Source organism: Stylophora pistillata, chromosome 1, assembly GCF_964205215.1.
Source record: "Stylophora pistillata chromosome 1, jaStyPist1.2, whole genome shotgun sequence".
In the NCBI taxonomy this organism is placed as follows: Eukaryota; Metazoa; Cnidaria; class Anthozoa; order Scleractinia; family Pocilloporidae; genus Stylophora; species Stylophora pistillata.
In genome coordinates, this window is record NC_142519.1 from 8,310,001 (window position 1) to 8,329,242 (window position 19,242).

The following is a 19,242-nucleotide window of genomic DNA, read 5'->3' on the forward strand; positions in this document are numbered from 1 at the left end:
TTAGAAATAAGTCAATTCATAATAACAACACGCGTTCCAGAGACGATTTTCACTTACCTTGCGTAAGAACAAAATGGGGCAAACAAAGTTTTGCGTATCAGAGCGTCGAAGGCTGGTACTCTATAATTACAAAAGCCCTGGTGACACGCATTGTGACTCAAGACCATCTACCTCCAGATGCGGCAGATACGCGCTCTGCTTAAATTACCTGCACAAGCTAAGAGAAATGAGCTCCTAAAAGAGACACAAGAGTCGGTCAAGAACAGCCTAACATCAAGATCTATGAGAGCGGTAGAGCTAGCATCGGAAAAGGGCGCTTCGAGCTGGCTAACTGTTATACCCATGAAAGATCTGGGTTACAATCTAAGCAAGTGAGAATTTAGAGACGCCATCAAGATTAGATATGTCTGGGAAATCTCCGATCTACCGAAGACCTGCGCGTGCGGAGATTCTTCTGACGTTGACCATGCGAGGATCAGCAGGAGGGGTGGTTTTGTGATTCAAAGTCACAACAAACTTCGAGATCTAGAAGCTGACCTGCTACGCATAGTATCTACTGATGTCGAGGTGGAGCCGATTCTTCAGTAGATAACTGGGGAGACCTTGAATAGGGGTGCGAACAGAGCCCCCGACGCCCGTCTCGACATACACGCCCGAGGTTTCTGGGAGCGACAGAGATCTGCATTCTTTGATGTTCGGGTATGCCACTCAAATGCAGAATCCTACCGTGAAAAGACTCCCGAGCAAGTCTACATGAAGCATGAGAGTGAGAAGAAACGTCAGTATGCCAACATGGTCATGGAAGTCGAACAAGGAACTTTTACGCCTTTAATATTTAGTACAACAGGTGGAATGGGCACAGAATGTAAAGTATACCATAAATGTTTAGCTGAGTTAGTATCAAATAAAAAGGGAGAGAGCTATGCAGACACCATGTCATGGATTAGAGCCAAGGTGTCATTTTCGCTCATTCGTTTAGCTTTGCTGTGCCTGAGAGGATCACGATCCATCAGAAAAACCCTCGATATCATCGACTTGGACTTCTCCCTCGAGAACGCTACCGCCTGCCCAACGTAGTTTTGTGAATTTTACCAAACTGTTTCTACCTTTTTGTGAATTTGTTATTAAATTATTATGATTACATTTTAGGGCAAGTGTTATTTTATTTCTTGAACAATAAAGACGCTTTTTTATTTTAGCATCGACAATAATAATGTTGAAGATGATGAAAAAGATTAGATTATAAATAGAATTTTAATTGAAATCGGAACTACTATTAGGTCGTTTTTACTTTTAACTTGTAATTAGTTATTTGCTTTGAGTGATAATAATAATAATAATAATAATAATAGTATTTTTTAATACTTTTTTAATTTTTTAAAAATTTTTTAATTATAGACTAGTGAGCAGCACTTCTGCGAACAGTAGTTGTAAAACTTCTTGTATTTTCCTACGCGTTTCGTCTAACTGTCATAGACTTCTTCAGGGAGTTTTACAAATATGACTAAACGCCTGTGTCTATAAGCCAAGTTACAGGGGCCGATGACCGTAAAGGCTTGGCCAGTCTTACGAACAGGAAAAGGCGAAGTTGTGAAAAATTTGTGAAAAATTTAACACGTGTAAGGCAAGGTGAGAAAAATATTTTGGGGGCCACGGTTTTAGCTAACACCGTGGCCCCCAAACAACTTACTTACATAGTTTTTACAACTTACTTACGATCAAGAATAGTTTTTAATAACCCACGTTTGTAACGATCATCAACATGGCTCTTGTAATGTAGTAAAAGGCCCGTATTTGTAGGTTTGACGTACAAATACGAGCCTTTTACTACATTACAAATATGCTTGATCGTGCATTTCGACTTTCATCTAATTGGCGTTATTTCTCTGAAGAATGCGATCGACTTAAATCAATATTTTCTCGTTTGAAATATCCTGATAATCTAGTCAATTCTACCATTTCACGGTTTGTTGCCGCCAAAGTATCTGATCAACCAGTTTCCTTACATTCTGTCAGCGATCGATCGGACCCCATTCGCGTTGTCCTACCGTATAAAGATCAGGCATCCGCTGATATTGTTCGTGCCCAACTTAAAGATCTAAATCATAGGATCCAGACGACCTTACAACCTGTATTTGTTAGCCAGAAGATTGGTCGAGACCTCAAATTGCGAGAAGCTAAGCCGCTGATCGTGAACCAACAGTGCCTTGTTTACAAATTTCAATGTGACCTGTGCGGTTATATTGGTTTCACACGCCGTCATCTACACCAACGTATTGAAGAACATAAAAAAACTCCTCTTCGTTAATTGGCAAACATTTTCGCGACAAACATTCTTTGACTCCAAAGGATCTTACAAAGAATTTTAGCACCTTAATGAAGTGCACGAACAAATTTGACTGTTTCGTCTATGAGATGTTTTTTATTCACAAGCTAAGACCTGCTCTCAATGTACAGTCTGATTCAATTCGTGTTAAGGTTTTTAATTAGCTTTTTACTAGCACTTATTATTTGTTTACACCAGCAAATTTTTTTTTTATATTTCGTACGTGTATATATACATATATTTACTGTATTTCATTCCATTCACTTGACAATGACCGAAGCACGGTCGAAACGTAGTGTTTTACCGTTCATTTTTATCGTCAAAAGTTTTAAGAAACCCTTGCTTATGACAATAACAAAAGGTGAAGAAAATTTCATACACTATTGTTTTTACTTCAATGTAGCCTGACGGAGATCCAAATGAATTGAGAACTCATTTTTAATTATCGCTTCTTAAAATATTTGTCTAGAAAGGAATAGATATTCATCAATGCCTCATTGTGTAATAATATATTTGTGTCAAAGAATAAAACATGCTGAATGTCATGCTAACGGAGGAAATCCTCAACTCCCACCCTTTGCACCTGTTTTCCTTTCCTCTCCAAAGTAAGGGACGTAAATAGTGTTATGTGTAACCGCTAAAAATAACTAACTCGTCCTGTTTCGTGCGACATCTGCGTAGTTTAGCTCATTCCACGCGTTAGGAACGCCCCTACGTTTTATCATTATAAATTTAAAGTTTCTCTTTTACATTTTGTTTCAGAACTATCTTCCTCTTTCTAATTGATATTGTCTGTCAATAAGCCTCGTGATCTGTTTTTTTTTTCTTTTTTTTTATCTCAACTGCGGATGTGAATCCGAGCCTCATGAACACAATCAAAGCTTCTATTTTTGTGGCTACTGCCACCTATAGGAGGTGAAGCCACGTACTGTGTCGAGATGAGTGACTGAGCGAGTAAATTCCGATCTTGACCCAATTTTGACCTGTTCTTTCCCACTGCTACTTTTGTTTCTTTTTCGGAGAATCTTAGTAGTTCGACAACCGCAATCGATACACAGTTGAGCTCTCTCCTTTTGTGATTTCTGAATAACAGCCACTCCTTTTGTGATTTCAGGATTATAGCGGCTAGCACGTTGTGACACTATTGAAGAGAGCAAAAAGGCGATAGATATCTTACAATCATCTCAGGATTGCGTTCGATTTAGAAAATAAGTTTTACCTGCATAAATATCTTAATAGGTGGTGTAATCAGTGTATTATAGAAGTTGGGGTAATATTTTTTTTTTATGTGAAAGGAGCAATTTGGCGTTCAAATCAACAAATTATGTAGATTCGACGATAGAATCATTGCCGTACGTGTTACTTCAAAAGACGATAGGCATCTCAAAATAACTTCACATTGGCATCCGCCGAGCATAATTGTCGTACAAGAGCTTTTTTGTTTGTTTAAGGTAAAATCTGTCAAGAAGTTGCGTAAAATAAGTACTACTCCCGCGTTGAAAAACTTGCCAAATTTTTGCAAATCACCAAACTTTTGCCGATCTTGGAAGAACCTGATGTCTCCAAAACAAGCATTCGTGTTTTTCAAACCATTTTGCTGTCATAATGATATGCAAGATACGTCTGGAAAAAAGTTTCATCGGGAATATATTTTTAGTCCGCTCTTCTAGTTTGGCGAGTGATAGCAGGATTTTCTTTGTCCATCTGACCCTTTTTCTTTCGAGGTAAACGAATTCGAGAGTCGAATTCTGTCACTAATTACCCAGGTCCGCTCATACTGACAGCAATTTAGAGAACATATGGCTTGTACGAGAAATTATCCTTCCGTTGCAAGTATTGAAGCCTCCGCAGCAATTTGCACAGTATTTGTTTCCATTTCTTTTTAGAGTGAGAAGGATTTGTGATTAACATACGAATTAACCAGTGAAGTTTTGGTCAATGTATTCTTGTTTAATGCAACTGCTGTCAGAATTTGGAAAGTGCAAAATTTTTTAGCAATTTTTGGTTTGCCAAACATTGGAGAATATTTTAATTTGCTTCGTAATAGAAAATTTAGCCCTTCTTTGAATAAAACCTAAGTATCGAAATATACTTTGGTTGTTTTTTTCTTGCTTCTTTTATCGATAGTTTCGAGCAGCTGGCAAACCTTGGGTTACCCAGAAAAAATTTGCAGATTGACTTCGAAATTCGATCGACACCCGTGTTAGAGTTGACCCCCAAAACATTTCGGCAATTTTTATTGTAGTTCCTGAACAGCATTTGATTCGCATCTTTCCTTTCTTGAACGGTTCGTAAACAAATATCGAATAAGTCATTCGAGTTCGGGCCCCGCGCATGAAGGCTTCATTTCATGTATGAGACAAACGAGGAAAACATGACGATCCCCGCTTTTAAAGTCTGGCTAAAGGTACTCATTATCACAAACGGAAATATCAATTCTCCAGCAGGATCTCAGTGATTACGACAAATTGAATAAGTGGACCAACATCCTATTTGATAGACCTATGTGTCTATCCTATTTCACATCCATGGATACTTTGCTTATTTCTGTCAACTTTAAAATTCTCGGATTCAAACTCAGGCCCAGGCTCGGAAACAACTGGCGTTCGTAACTCATTTTCAATTCGGGCCCTGAGATGTTTTACTTCTTTGAATCGTATGTTCAGTTTTTCTGAGTTGGAGGTTCACACTTCCCTATTTTGAACACAACTTGCACTTTTTAATTCAACATCATAAAGGGTACATTGCGGAAGTTATGAGGGAAAGCGCCATAAGTCTTCCGCTGACTAATACCGAATGATTTCATCTAAGATTCCGGTAGCATTACACCGATAACCACTCATATCATCATGCGTTCACACCAAAAGCTTAACAGAACTTTTTTTTTTCTTTTTGAAAAATTTTTGAATTAAAAAAGGAGGAAAAATAGAGTTGGTCGCAGTTTTCATGCGGTACTCCTAAGGAGTCTATGAAGTTAACCAATTGTTAAAAAGTAATGAAGTATCACATTTTTGTGTTCATAAAATTTGTTCAGTAACAAGAAGCAACAAAAATTGGTGTTTATATTCCCTTAAGATAGTTAAAAATAACCAACAGTTACGAACGCTGGAAGTTTAAATATTAAGCAGTAGTCGCTGCGAAAAGGAAATTTAAGGCGTGGGATGTTTTTCTTCCGTTCTACACGCACCAACCTTCCGCATGGTCATAGAAAGAGATCCTTGAAGTCCTGGTTATCTAAATTAAATTGTTGAGGACGTAATACGAAAATAGCTGCTTAGCATTGACATAAAATATTCTCTTCCTTTAAAAATGGTCACCATCGGGGAATATAAATTGAGTTGGTTGCAGTAGTTCTTCCATCATATCTTAGCAGTCTCACTACTTTAAAAAGTTCAAATTTGAGGTAGTTTCAACATTCGAACAATGCCTAGTGTAATACCAAGTTCTCTCCAGATTTTTCTGCTCGTGGTGTTGGTTTCTAGGAGTCAAACCGAGGGTCGCCCAATCACATCGCTTGCAGGTGAATACGTTGCTATTTCTGTCTCCTTGCATAGAAGTTGTATTTTGCTTACACCAATACGAACATGAAATAATCTTTTTTTCCAATAGTTTAGATTTGGTCTTCGTTCTACTCATATTTGGCTTTGAATAACTCAATTTCTTTCTTTTCAACCAACCACATCCTCATTTTCTTTTAACAGCTAATTGTGCTGAGCTGTACAAGGCTGGCAATACATCCAGTGGTGTCTATACGATTGATCCTGATGGTTTAGGTGCCTTTGAAGTGTACTGTGATCAGAGCTCAGCTGGAGGAGGATGGACGGTGATCCAGAGGAGACTGGACGGCTCTATTAATTTCAATCGGAGCTGGTGCAACTACAGGCGTGGTTTCGGTAACTTGAGTGACGAGTTTTGGCTTGGACTAGACAAAATCAACCGCCTCACTTGGAGAACAAAGAACACGCTTAGAGTAGATCTGGAATTTAACCTCACCCAAGGCATTCAACGTCCCTACGCCGAGTACGACTTATTTGTAGTTGAATCGGAAACAAAAGATTATGCCTTAACAATTGGAGCGCTTTCAAGAGGTAATATCAATGCTAGGTGATAATTATTGTCATTCATACAACGTGTAAAAAAAATTAATCAGTTTAAAAGTTGTAGGTCTCGGCGTAGAAATAGCAAAACGTTTTATGCTGAAAGCGAAGACACAGTGGAATTGTGAGGAAATCTGAATTATTTCGCAGTCTTTCAAAACATGTTTGCACCCATATCAATTTGGCTCTCTGAATCGAGTGTACAGCAACTGAAGTCGTTATTTTCTCTACAAATTAACTGCAATTCGAGCCTCTATTCAGGGGAAACGGGGCCTGAAATTGAACACTTCTTTTTCCCGCAATCTGCATTTAGCGGATAATTTAGGCGGAATCTCTCCGTTCAATACGCTGAAAACAGCTGAATGAAAACCAGTGATACTGCAGTCACTGATACCGACGCATAACGCATGACTGAAAAGTAAAACCTGCTTTGAATACCCAATTCACTTTACGAAAAAACTTTAAAAAATACTTTTCTCACTGTTTTTTTTTTCTATCGATTCCTTTTCTTTCTCACTTTCAAGGAAACGCCGGTGATTCTTTTGATCACAATAACAAGGCCCGATTTTTAACAAGGGACAAAGACGAGCACGAGGACCAGTGTGCTAAGAAATTCGGAGCTTGGTGGTATCCCAAAGTTCACTGCGGAAATTCCAACCTTAACGGCGAATTCCAACTTAAGGATGGTTTAAGATGGTGGCAGTGGAGTCAACATACGCCTGAAATGAAATATTCAGTCACCAAAGCTGACATGAAGATCAAGCCGGACTGTACAGAATAATTTTTTTTGTTTAAGGTGTCATGTATATTTAAATATGTCCGTAAATAAAATTTGACAATTAAACTTATCTGCAATATGCAAGCTCTTTTGAAGAGTATCGTTTATTAATTGAGTTAGTATATACTAAAACAGTGGATACCATTGAGAACGCACTCTCATAGGCTACTGAAACTCTGAATAGGTGGTTTGCATGTTACGTCATAGCCGCCATGTTGGTGGACGTAAACAATAAATATCTCGTTAGCTTCTTTTGTTTGTCCACCAGCATTTGTTCCTTTTTGCCATTGTTACCTGTGTCTCTAGGGATTGGTTGCAAACCACCTATATCTCAGTTTTGCTATTCATCTCTGATAAGCTCGCCCGGGCTTTGCGGCTCAATAAATATCTACCTCTGGCCACCGAAACCGAGGTGAATAACTGTAAAGTAGGAAAATATTTGGACCCACTGACGCAGCAAGAACCGCGGGTAATGACCGTCCGTGATGACCGTAATGACCGTACATCCGAAGACAAGAGAGAATTGAATATTCTGCAAGTGAAAATACTAATCTGCAGGTTGATAAACATTGATGGACGCAAAATGAAAGGTCACTTCTACTTTCTTTCTCTCACTGTAAGTTTGGAATAAACAGATGTTAATTCGGTGCCTTTTAGATAGTGTTGTTACTTATCCTCAATGACCATTTATAATTACCACAGTCGATCAGAATGGTAATTCATGTGTCTAAGCAAAACCCTTCAGAATTAATAATTAAGGTAATCTTTATTCCATTTTTTACACCTGTTTTCCTGATGTTTTTATATAGAGGCGTCAGTGGCGTTTAATCACAAAAAACTCGTTCTTCCTGTCTCTTACAACATCCGCGTAGTTGAGCTCACACAACGCCTTCTGAACGCCCATACGTTGTTTATCTTAAGTTCCTAATAAGGTCAAAACTGACCAATACTAACCGAAATGTAACAAACCCTACAATTCTGTCATTTGTTCCCTACTATTATTGTCTTCCTTTCAAAAAAAAATCAAATAAATATTAATTTTTATTCGATATTCCAGTCGTAAGGACGATGCCTGGTGATAGGGATATATTTTTCCCGGTCATTGACTGTGCATAATTAATTAGGACCGAGTGGAATCCAATTCACTCTGTGATCATACAAATGATTAATTTTAACAAAATCGGACGACCACGAAGTGGAAGTCCGACTGTCAATCGCGAGTCTGGTTACAGACCGAATTGGACGACTCGAAGTTCTGTCACCAATTAATCATACTCATTACAATTTCCGAGAAAACCAACTGATGACGTTAAATTTTTGAGAAAAGGTAAGGACAATAAAATTTCCCCATCAGTTCCATTTGAATTTGCTTTGATATAAAAGAACTTAAAAGTACATTTCAAAATATTTCAACTAATTAGGAAATACGATCCTCATCAAAGAGGGTCTCAATGGGGTGGTGGCATTTTTTTAAGATTAACAGTTAAAACTTTTGGTCAATGCATGGCTAACGGCTTAGACGCAGTCTCTCTGAAAGAGCTCCAGTGAATTTCGGTTAAAAAATCGATTTGTTTCACACTTTGCCCATGAATCTGTCTGAGTGTAAACTGAAGTAATCGGAACCACCTGGTTTTTCGAAATATTGCAAAACACTTTTTTTCGAGCCAAAATCGCTTCAGTCGCTTAAATGCCCATTTTTAACAGCGCCGATCGTCAAAAATCACACAAGTTTTTCTTTTTTAACAGTTTTTTCATACCGTAAGTTATTTTTCAGTTTGACACCTACTTTGCCATTCGCAGCACTACTGTATTATGAAACTTTAAATTCTAATCTCAGCTCAAAAGTCCACCTTCTTCCTCGCGATATATTACTCAGACTAACTAATTAAACTGAGGTAGATGACTATGGATATGTAGAAATATGTCGTAATTTCGGCAATATTCTATCACAGCCGGTAGACTTAGCTCATTGCCGTGTAACAAATGAATACAGGGAGTCCGCTGGAAAACTAAAGATTTTTTAATGTAAATAGAAAGGTCATCTCTTTATTGCTTTTTACTTATTCAGTTCATTGCAGACGACGTGAAAATGAAATTTCAAACGGAGGGTTGTGTCAAAGGCAGAGACAATGCAAATTGAACATTACTTTACGATCAAAGGTGAGGGAACTAGAAAGCCTCACGAGTAAGCTAGGACCTCTTAAAGAAAGATCACCATTAATTATTTCACTAAAATTGCAAATAAATGTCTTAAAAACAAATAGTTGAATGTGATCGCCTTGAGGTATATCGTATTGACCCTAATACATAGGATAATACATACATAGGTTAATACATACATAGGTTAATACATACATAGGTTAATACATACATAGGTTAATACATACATAGGTTAATACATACATAGGTTAATACATACATAGGTTAATACATACATAGGTTAATACATACATGGGTTGATACATACGTAGGTTAATACATACATAGGTTAATACATACATAGGTTAATACATACATAGGTTAATACATGGGTTAATTGAGCACTCCCCATAGGAGCTTTTCAGGGCCAACACCCACCCATCCCACCCCAGGGGAGGACATCCACCACACAGTAGTCTCGTGCGTGGGAAATTAACGTCTCCTACCCCCAACCCTGCAGGAGACGGGGCCTACGGTTTATTCGTCCTTATCCGAGAAGACTAGAATATCTATCCATTTCTTGTTATAGAAAGATAGCAAATTCTCCTCAGTTATTTTAAGACCATGAGAACTGGTCCGGCCGGGGCTCGAATCCTCGACCTCCCGCCTAACACAATCCGGCGCACTTACCAATTGAGCTATATTCTGCGGTGTCAATGATGTTTAGAATTGTGACCCTCAGGCACGGGAAAACGTGCATTACGGTGAAAGTACGGGCACGATAAAATGACACCGGCTCCGGCCGGACCAACACTCATGGTCTTCAATCAATCAATCAATCAATCAATCAATCAATCAATACTTTATTTACCCACTTAGCGTCAAGGAGCTCATAGAGCTCGTTCAAAGTACGTACGTGCCTCTAAGATTAAGAATCTAAAAAACCTAATACATACTGTCAAAACCTAATTGATTAGAAATTAAAATAACTAACAATTGATATTAAAATTTAAGTTTGTACAGTAAAATTCAAAGTCACTTAAATACAGGTATAAAATGGTGAAGCAATAGCTTAAACATTTAAAATTAAAATTAAAAATTACGTTTGTACAATGAAATTGAGATTCACTTAAATACAAGTATAAAATTGAGAAGCAGCTAAAGTTTCAATGTTCTCAATAGCTTCATAAAAAGGTTGATATCATTGGCCAGTTTTACACTTTTAATTTAGCCAATAGGAGGTTATGGTTAATAGAATCAAATGCTCTGGACAGGTCCACTGCCACGGCTATAACTGCCTCCCTTTTGTCAAGGCTTCGCCTCCAGTCCTCAGTCATCTTCAAGAGTGCGGTGCAACAAGAGTGTTTCTTCAAGAACCCAGATAGATTCGGAGAAAGATGTTCATGGAAAGCGCCGTACAGCTGGTCAAACATAACCTTCTCGTACACTTTAGAAATGGCGGTAAGAATGGAAACAGGACGATAATTTTCTTTGCGTGTATCCTCATCTTTTTTAAATACCGGTGTCAAGTTCCCACTCTTCCATTCGGTTGGCCATGATTGGTTCATAATCAGATAGTTGATCAGCTGTGTTATCTCCTCCGTTAGGATGGGAGCAGCGAGCCTTAAGAGACGCGGTGAAATTCCATCTACGCCAACAGCCTTCCGGGGATTTAGATTGTCTAGGATTTGACGAACACAGCCGCAGCTCACAGGCTGGAAGACAAACTGATCTAGCAGCATTTTGCTAGCGATTAGATTTACACTTGGATGATCGTTGAAGTCATTTTAAAATAATTGAGAAGAATATGCTACCTTTCTATAACATCAAGAAATGGTTAGATATCCTAGTCTTCTCGGATAGGGACGAATAAATGGAGGGCCCGTCTCCTGTAGGGTTAGGGGCAGGAGACGTTAATTTCTCACGCACGAGATTACTGTGTGATGGATGTCCTCCCCTGGGGTGGGATGGGTGGTTAACAGGACCCCCGTTGATACCAGTGTTTACTACACTAAAGGGGCTATCCGGTATAAATAGAGATGTCTATTCTACTCTACTCTACTCTACTCTACACGTTAAACAACGTAACGGGCACTGGGCTCCTGAGCGGCGCGCCCAATGGCATGACTAATTAAATTCTTTATTTCTACGTTTTTTGTGTAAAATGGCGCACAGTTCAAGTGAGCACAGAGGCACGCCAGCGATTGAAATAGTACACAGTTCAATTGAGCAAAATAACGCTGAACCGTTTCAAAGAGCACACTCGCTATGTCCGCATATATATGAACAATTTTGCTAAAATATTGTCGCCATAATGATACACGTTTATATGGACGAGGACGAAAAATTAAAATGACAATCGAAAATCAAACTCGGTTATAAGTCAGCGCAGTCTTGCATATCATCTCAAGAAGAATAGGCGTTTAACTTCGGATGCGTCGTTCTCTTCATTCACATTTTCATCGCTGCAGAAGTCAGAAGGCCATTATCTTCTTCACCATCCTACACCAAGCCCAGATTTAAAAGTCTTATTTAGTCGATTCCAAATCTTGTCCTTTGAAGATAATGTCAAGATATTCCCGACTTTGAAAGTCCCCGTTTATGGTCAAATATAGATAGAACCTGTAGAGCCCTGTTGGTCATGACATTGACTTTGTTATGGAGAGCCCACATATTTTTCTAGAGAGCGTGGCGTTACGTAGTTACCAAAAATAGAGTGAAGAAGTTTATAGAACGCTGAGTCATGCTGACTAAGCGAGAACTTTTAATAGACTTTTCTAGAACTGTTAGTCAGCATATTTTCATTATCACGTAATAGAGTGTCATGTCAGTAAAAATAGCAGTATTACAGATCTCTAAAGCATTCTAGAACTTTTGTGAAAGGTATATAAAGACTCGCGATCAGTTAAAAGTTAGGCCTTTTTAGTGAGTTAGAGTTGCTGTTGTGAAGAGCCCAGGAGAGCGAGAGCCGGATAGAGTTGTTGGAATTATTTACTGGAATTGTAAGTCGTGTGGAAGGCTACATTTGAGAAAGTATTGTGGATGTCGACAAGTTTTAAGAGTTTTTCAAGAGAACTGTGAGTTGTGCGGTAGTACACTGAGATTGAAGTTACAATATTTATAGAGGGCTCTAAGTTACGAGGATAGTTATTGTATTGGTATTAACATCGCTCCGTAGCTAAGTGAAGAGGATAGTTATTGTACTAGTTCTTGAGATCGCTCCGTAGTTATTACGTAGTCAATAAAGTACTTAAGATAGTACGAGTGTATCTTTCTGGCGGTTTGGAAAATACCGTAACAACTTCTTCGCATAATGACCAGAATCAAGCGAGGTGTAAAATTGATGGTAAATTATTTCGTAAAAGCTCAGTCAGAGCCAAATTAATGTGCCATACTTTAATCACTTATAGCTTAGCATGAAGGGTTAACCAGTATTTGATTCAAACTTGAATTATCATGAGCATAAAATGTTCGGCTCGCTCTAAATTCTAATTATTCAAGTCCTACGGACACCTTTTTCATCGAACTACCAAAACAGCTTATTCTCCTATTTTAGAGTGAAACAGGGGAACTCGCAAAAATGATTGTAGGTGAACTGGCAATGGGGCGAATTGACGTGTTACCCCGTCAAGCACCTCGCTTTTCAGTACCAATCGTGTGATCATTGCGGGAGACGAGTTTTTCCACCCACGCACGAGCACATATCACCATGCCGTGTGTGTAGCCCTTTGTGCGCTGTGGCAATAGCAGGCACCGCATCCTTAATTAAGAAAATGTTATGTTACTCACGGCCTGATTTCTTGGAATTCAAAGAATAACGAGGCAGAAATCAAATCCCGTACGAAACCCTATTCTCAAAAACTACTAAAAGTAATTATAATCATAACTTACCCAATGTATGAAAGGTAATCTATAATGGTAAATGTAGTGGAGTGAGATTTTGAAATCACATGCATGATTTCACACTAACAGTGCGCAACACAAAGTTAAATTACCGCATTTTGAAACCGCTAAATTTAATCGTTCAAATACAGGATTTTTTTCAATAAATAGTATCATATTTATTTAGTACTGAGCTGGTTTTTAAAAAGTAGTAGCCTGCGAGCAAACACTTTATAATTAGTGCTACCATCGACATGACCGTTTCTACTCCCGCGAGAGGAATTGTGGACTTAAGGAACATGAGCCCGCGATAGGGCTGTAAGGAATCTAGCAAAGGGGGCCTGCGAGGAGGGCCTGTTATTGCTTTTCGATTTGAGCCCATAAAAAGGTATCGGTATGTTGGCGACTTGATCGTTACTCGTTCAAGGTCACAAGCTCCTACCTAAATTGATATTAGTGCTTGCACATAATCAAGCAAAACCATTAGTGTTGTCACTATTATCGTTGTTCTTATTATATTTGTTTTATGAGCACTTCAGTTTAGGTCAAAGAAAATAAAAAGTAGTGCTAGTGTTCCTTTCACCAACAGTTAATATGAAGGGTAAAGAAGTGATCTCTGTCCACCGAGGAAGCGATCATACCCTTCTACCCTTACTGCATGTCACCGGAGAACTTTGTAGTGAAGGGAAACCACAGGTGCTTTTGCGTTAGAATGTCAATGACTTGTCAAACAAATGTCAATGCTTTATGAAGGTACTAAAATATGTAGACTATTACCGAAAGGCATACTGTATTTCGTGTGGATGATATTTATACATTGGATATATTTTCTCTTCTTTTTTTCATTATTTCTAGAGCACGGGGCTCGTAACGTGAGCAACGCCGAAAGAAATAACCGTGGCAATTAGGGAAATGTTCACACCTGGACGGACGGACTATATTTTGGACACCAAAATAAAAAAAAAATTAAATTGTAAACTGGTACTTTTATACGTCCGATCTTAATGGAAATAAACATTTTAGAGGTCAATTGAAATGCAAATGATCCAAAGAACACTTCAGTCCCTAAAAAGTACTTTACGATCTCGATATGCAGACGGCCTGGTAAGATTACAAATACCTTGAGTTTACCGTACTTGGATTCCCAAAGTGATGGGACTTACGGCTTAGAACATCGCCAGAAATCGAGGACATTTTGCTCCCGCATTCATTGGTCAGCGGATTGTAGTCGGATGAAAACAAAGATGGCGGTCAAGACAATTTTCATATAAAATATTAAACGATTTAAGTTCTGTGGACCTTCTTTATGGAGAAAAAAGCAAAAGGAAAACAACTCTGAACTGATCTCTTGGTATTTTTAAGGCAGAGCGACTTATAGTAATTTGCTGTCTGATGCAATGCACGGGACACTCTGTACTAAGCTTCAATGTCCACTCAAATTGGCTTTTTTAGTAATCGACTAAGATGTCAGACATTTTGGAAATTGTAGCTTAAACCACTTGCATTATATAATGAGAAGATCTAGGCAAATCACGTACTTGAAAAGGGTTTTTTCTCCCAGTTGAAAACACAGTTCAAGTAATACAGATCTCTCTGATCTGCTTCTTAATTTTCGCGTAAGAAAATTTTTATTCAAGGCTCCACTTTAGTATGAAGGGGTCTGGATTGAGTTTATTTCCCGTCAAACATTGCTGAATTAGAAAAACAAATATGGCGACAGTTTGAAGGTTTCGCGGAGGGCTTTTCTTTTAACGCTTTCCCTTCTGCTGCGTCCTCAAGGATGGTCTCAGATTACAGACTCCACAGAGCAAAAATAGCAATTTTCAAGCTATTTTGGAATTATCTCATTGTCAAGAAATGTCTCTTTTTATGGACGATTTGCTTACTTCGAACTTCCCTTTATTTAATGCGAGTCGGAGCTAGTTGACTCCCTGGGGGGTTGCACCTCAAATCGACGATCCTTTGCCATGGATTACGCTATATTTGAAACAGACTAGAGGTATTGGCTAGCCTCGAATATCGAACATTGCTGACTTTGCTGGAAGTAAGTAGACAAACAGCTTTTGAATTATTTTTATTTTAGAAGTACAGCTTAATCTCTACTGAACATGTTTCGATTTCGCCGCCATTAACTTCTCAATACGCACGCGCGTCCGGTATCTTGACCCAAATTCCTGGCAATGAATTTTAGTAGGTTTTTTTCTTTTAGCTGACAGTAGATTTACCCCTTCGTTAAATGGAGCCTTTCAGACTTTTGTCGAAAAATTGTCCTTGCTTTTTTCGTTTCTTGTTTTTTAACGATAGTTTCCGGGTTGCTGACGATTTTTTAGTAAATTTGCATATTGACTTTGCAATTCGATCCGCAAGCGTTTTTGCCACGTGCAAAAATTATGTATTTTTTTGCATTCTTTTAATTTCAGCTTTGGATTCTAACAAACCTGCTTCGATACACATCGTTCAATTCAGTCATATTTTTCTTCTCTTGAAATTAATTATTCACTTTTCCCTGGTTTTACTTGAGCTTAATTGAAAGTAGAGAATAAATTAATATTTACTGCGTGTACTGTTTGTTTTCCCGTTTTCAAGAAGTTCTGATCTATGCAAAAGTTCAAGAATGACTCAGTTCACAACAAGGACTCGTCCAATTCAATGGGGGCGCTGTCCATTAGAGCCTAATTTCGTCGATGACAAAAACGTGGAAAAAAATACGTGATCTCCGCTTTGCTAAACCCACATGCTACAAAATTTTGCGGAATTATCAGTTCTTGATGAGACTTTAAAGTTGTTCCTTTGAATTTTGCCGTAAAACTGACAAATGAAACAGGAGAGGATACGTTTTAGATCTTTGAGTGGAAGGTTCCTTCTTTCAAGTATGAAATTCTTGCCTGCTCAACCTTAGGAGCAGCTGGCGTTCTTCAGTCAGTTTCAAAGCCCCGTCGCGTTCCACTTCCTTTTTTCTGTTCAACTTTGAGGTTCTCGCCCCTCTTTTTTTAACTTAGTTGGCTTTTTTTCCTTTTGATAATCTTTCTTTTCAATTGAAATTTGGATTAAGAGTTGCCTTAAGCTTTCTTTAGATATCATCAACACTTTGTCGATGACAGCGATTATCCAAGGTCCTAACCATTTAACTAAACCCTTGGAAAAAAAGAAACATTTGAAATCAATCAGTCTTTGTTTATTTGGACAAGATGAATTTTAAGTTCAAATCAGCCTATCATCATCATCATCATCGTCGTCATCATAATGAAGAAGATGAATTCATAATTATATCGTTGCATTGTACTGCCTTAAAAGACGTCTACTAAGTATAGTGGATGAACTTAACTTCTTCTTTCCCTCTATAGTAATACATAACCCATGAAGAGGCAAATATAAAAGAAAACAAAGCAGTTAGGTATCTTGGAAGAAAAGTGTTTATTTCTTACATTAGTTGCAGTAAACGGGAACATTAAAGGCGTGGGCTGTTTTCATTCCTTCTTTTAGGCCTTCCGCAGGACGTTTCTGAGAAAAAGATTCTTAAACTCCTAGGTTAGAAGCTATTTGAAATTTAACACTTGGGTTCGCCTTACGAAAATAGGTGCTTAGCTACTAACTAAAAATTGTTCTTCCATAATCGAGGTGTATAAATTTAGTTGGCTGCAACAGTTCTAATATCATAACTCAGCAGGCTCACTTCTTTTAGAAGTACAAGTTAAAGGAGAATAAGATTCGCACGATGTCTCGTATTCTTCCTTGTTCTCTCCAAATCTTTTTGCTCATCTCTTTGATAGCCAGGAGTCAGACTTTGGCTCGTCCCGTCCCATCGTTTAAAGGTTAGTTCCAGGTTATTCTTTTTCCATGCTCAGAACTTTTTTCTTCGAATTGCAATAACTGAAGGTTAATAGGTACGGAGTAAATTCTCGTCTTGTGTTCAGCTGACTCGATTTTTGTGCAACCATAGTGATAAGGATTTTATTGAGTATGAACTTCGCTTGCATTTTTTTTTTTGTTTTGTTTTTGTTTTTTTCGCATTTTTATATTTCGTCTTCTATTAACAATTGTCATCATTATTTTTCGAATTATTGCGTTTTTGTTTCTTTACGTTAGACATCTGGTCTTTTCTTACACTCAACTTTGACTCAGTCTTTACTTGCATTTTTTATTTTAACTTATCCCATACATCTTCTATTCAACAGCTAATTGTGCTGAGTTGTACAAGGCTGGCAATACATCCAGCGGTGTCTATTCGATTGATCCTGATGGTTTAGGTGCCTTTGATGTGTACTGTGATCAGAGCACAGCTGGAGGAGGATGGACGGTGATCCAGAGGAGACTGGACGGCTCTGTTAATTTTAATCGTAGCTGGTGCAACTACAAGCATGGCTTTGGTAACATGAGTGGTGAGTATTGGTTGGGACTGGACAAGATCAACCGCCTCACTTGGAGAACAAAGAACAAGCTCCGAGTAGATCTGGAATTGAGAGGCAAGCAGAAAGTTCATCATCCCTACGCTGAGTACGACTTGTTCGTAGTTGAGTCCGAATTGAAAAATTACTCCTTGACTATTGGAGAAATGTCTACAGGTAAGTTATATGGTACTTCATAATCCCTATGATTAATATAAAATGAAATAACGAGTCAATTCATTGGCTCGATGTTTTACATCGAAATTTACCCTTACCGAATTTTTATCCGTTAGGCAAACGCCATAAAAGTAAGGCAATATTTTAAGTTTATTTGTTAGGACATAATTATTATGATTTATGGAATTAATGTTTAAAGCAACAAATTAACGAATCAGATAGACTTTTAGGGGGGGAAGGATCAATTGATTGATGACAGTCGAAGTGATGATTTAAGTGGAGTTGATGCGATGTTGTTAAGTTCTATTTGGCAGAAGCAGGCACTAGAAGAAGGCACTTTTGTGACCCAAAGCTTTAACTGCTCATACGTAGCAGACTGGAAAGTAAAGCCTTTTTAATCGATGCGCAATTTGCAACTTTCCTTTAGATGGACAACCAATATATTGATTGGATGTTCACTGATCAGAGCTCTTCCTTAACGCTTGTATGCCTTATTAAGAATTTGTCTTTTTTATGGAAAAGGCGCCATATAAATTATTATCACATTATTATAAAAAATTACCTTGATCATATTTTTTTCTTTCCCTCTCTCAAAAGGAGATGCCAAGAATTCTTTTACTTGCAATCACCACGCTGAATTTTCAACAATAGATAAAGACGACACAAATTGTACCAAAACATTTGGCGCTTGGTGGTTTCCTAAAAATTCAAGTACCTGTGCATGTGGTTACTCAAACCTCAACGGTAATTACCACGATGACCAGATGAATGGTATAAGATGGGATACCTGGGGTGAAGTCCCTGAAGCACCCTTCACCAAAGCTGAAATGAAGATCAAGCCGGATTGTCCAGGAAAATGATTTATTTAAAATAAATGGGATCGTATTGAAAACTTGACAATAAAATATAATTGCAATGTACTAGTTGATTCTTGTGTAACTCGTTGGGTGGGCAAAGATTGTCGAATAAAAGTGTGCAATGCATAAAGTTTTGAAAAAGTATTTCTCCTTCGATATAACATGGTAGTTCGTCCCACTTACAGGGTTTACAAACGCAAAAGCCTATAAAGCTCAAGATAAAAATAAAATTAAAGAAAATAAACACATATGGAATGCAGGGACAGGCGGTAGATAGTGGAGCTGTAACTCACACAAACAAACATGTTTTCCTCGCACCAGAGTGACACGTTATATATGTTAGTCAATTTCAAGAGGTCAGTGAAATAGTCTAGTCATCCCATTTTTGCATCGATTAACTGGGTGACGGAGGACTAACTTGCATAATAGAGAAGCAGCTTAAATCCAACAACGCTATGCTTTGCAAAACAGCAGCATCACGGACCAAAACTTCGCGTATTAACCGAGGCAAGGGCCGCACTGGGAATTATTGGCCCGAAGTCGAGGCAGTACTGACCAAGCGCAGCGAGTTCCGTACAGAAACGACCACCGAAAGCATATG

General features: G+C 38.2%; 2 protein-coding genes and 1 pseudogene across 2 annotated transcripts; all 3 read left to right on the forward strand.

Annotated features, from left to right (window-relative positions):
- The first annotated feature begins 1,840 nt into the window (after nucleotides 1-1,840).
- LOC148741117 (uncharacterized) lies at nucleotides 1,841-2,667 on the forward strand (annotated as a pseudogene).
- Nucleotides 2,668-5,662: 2,995 nt separating this feature from the next.
- LOC111342338 (techylectin-5B) lies at nucleotides 5,663-7,455 on the forward strand. The gene is made up of 3 exons (XM_022949412.2): nucleotides 5,663-5,846; nucleotides 6,028-6,414; nucleotides 6,948-7,455. The coding sequence occupies exons 1-3, from the start codon at nucleotides 5,750-5,752 to the stop codon at nucleotides 7,202-7,204; spliced, it is 741 nt and encodes a 246-aa protein (XP_022805147.1). The 5' UTR covers nucleotides 5,663-5,749; the 3' UTR covers nucleotides 7,205-7,455.
- A 4,816-nt stretch (nucleotides 7,456-12,271) lies between these two features.
- LOC148741118 (ficolin-2-like) lies at nucleotides 12,272-18,801 on the forward strand. Its single transcript, XM_088756930.1, has 3 exons — nucleotides 12,272-12,417; nucleotides 14,078-17,784; nucleotides 18,382-18,801. The coding sequence occupies exons 2-3, from the start codon at nucleotides 17,595-17,597 to the stop codon at nucleotides 18,642-18,644; spliced, it is 453 nt and encodes a 150-aa protein (XP_088613056.1). The 5' UTR covers nucleotides 12,272-12,417; nucleotides 14,078-17,594; the 3' UTR covers nucleotides 18,645-18,801.
- The last annotated feature ends 441 nt before the right edge of the window (nucleotides 18,802-19,242 follow it).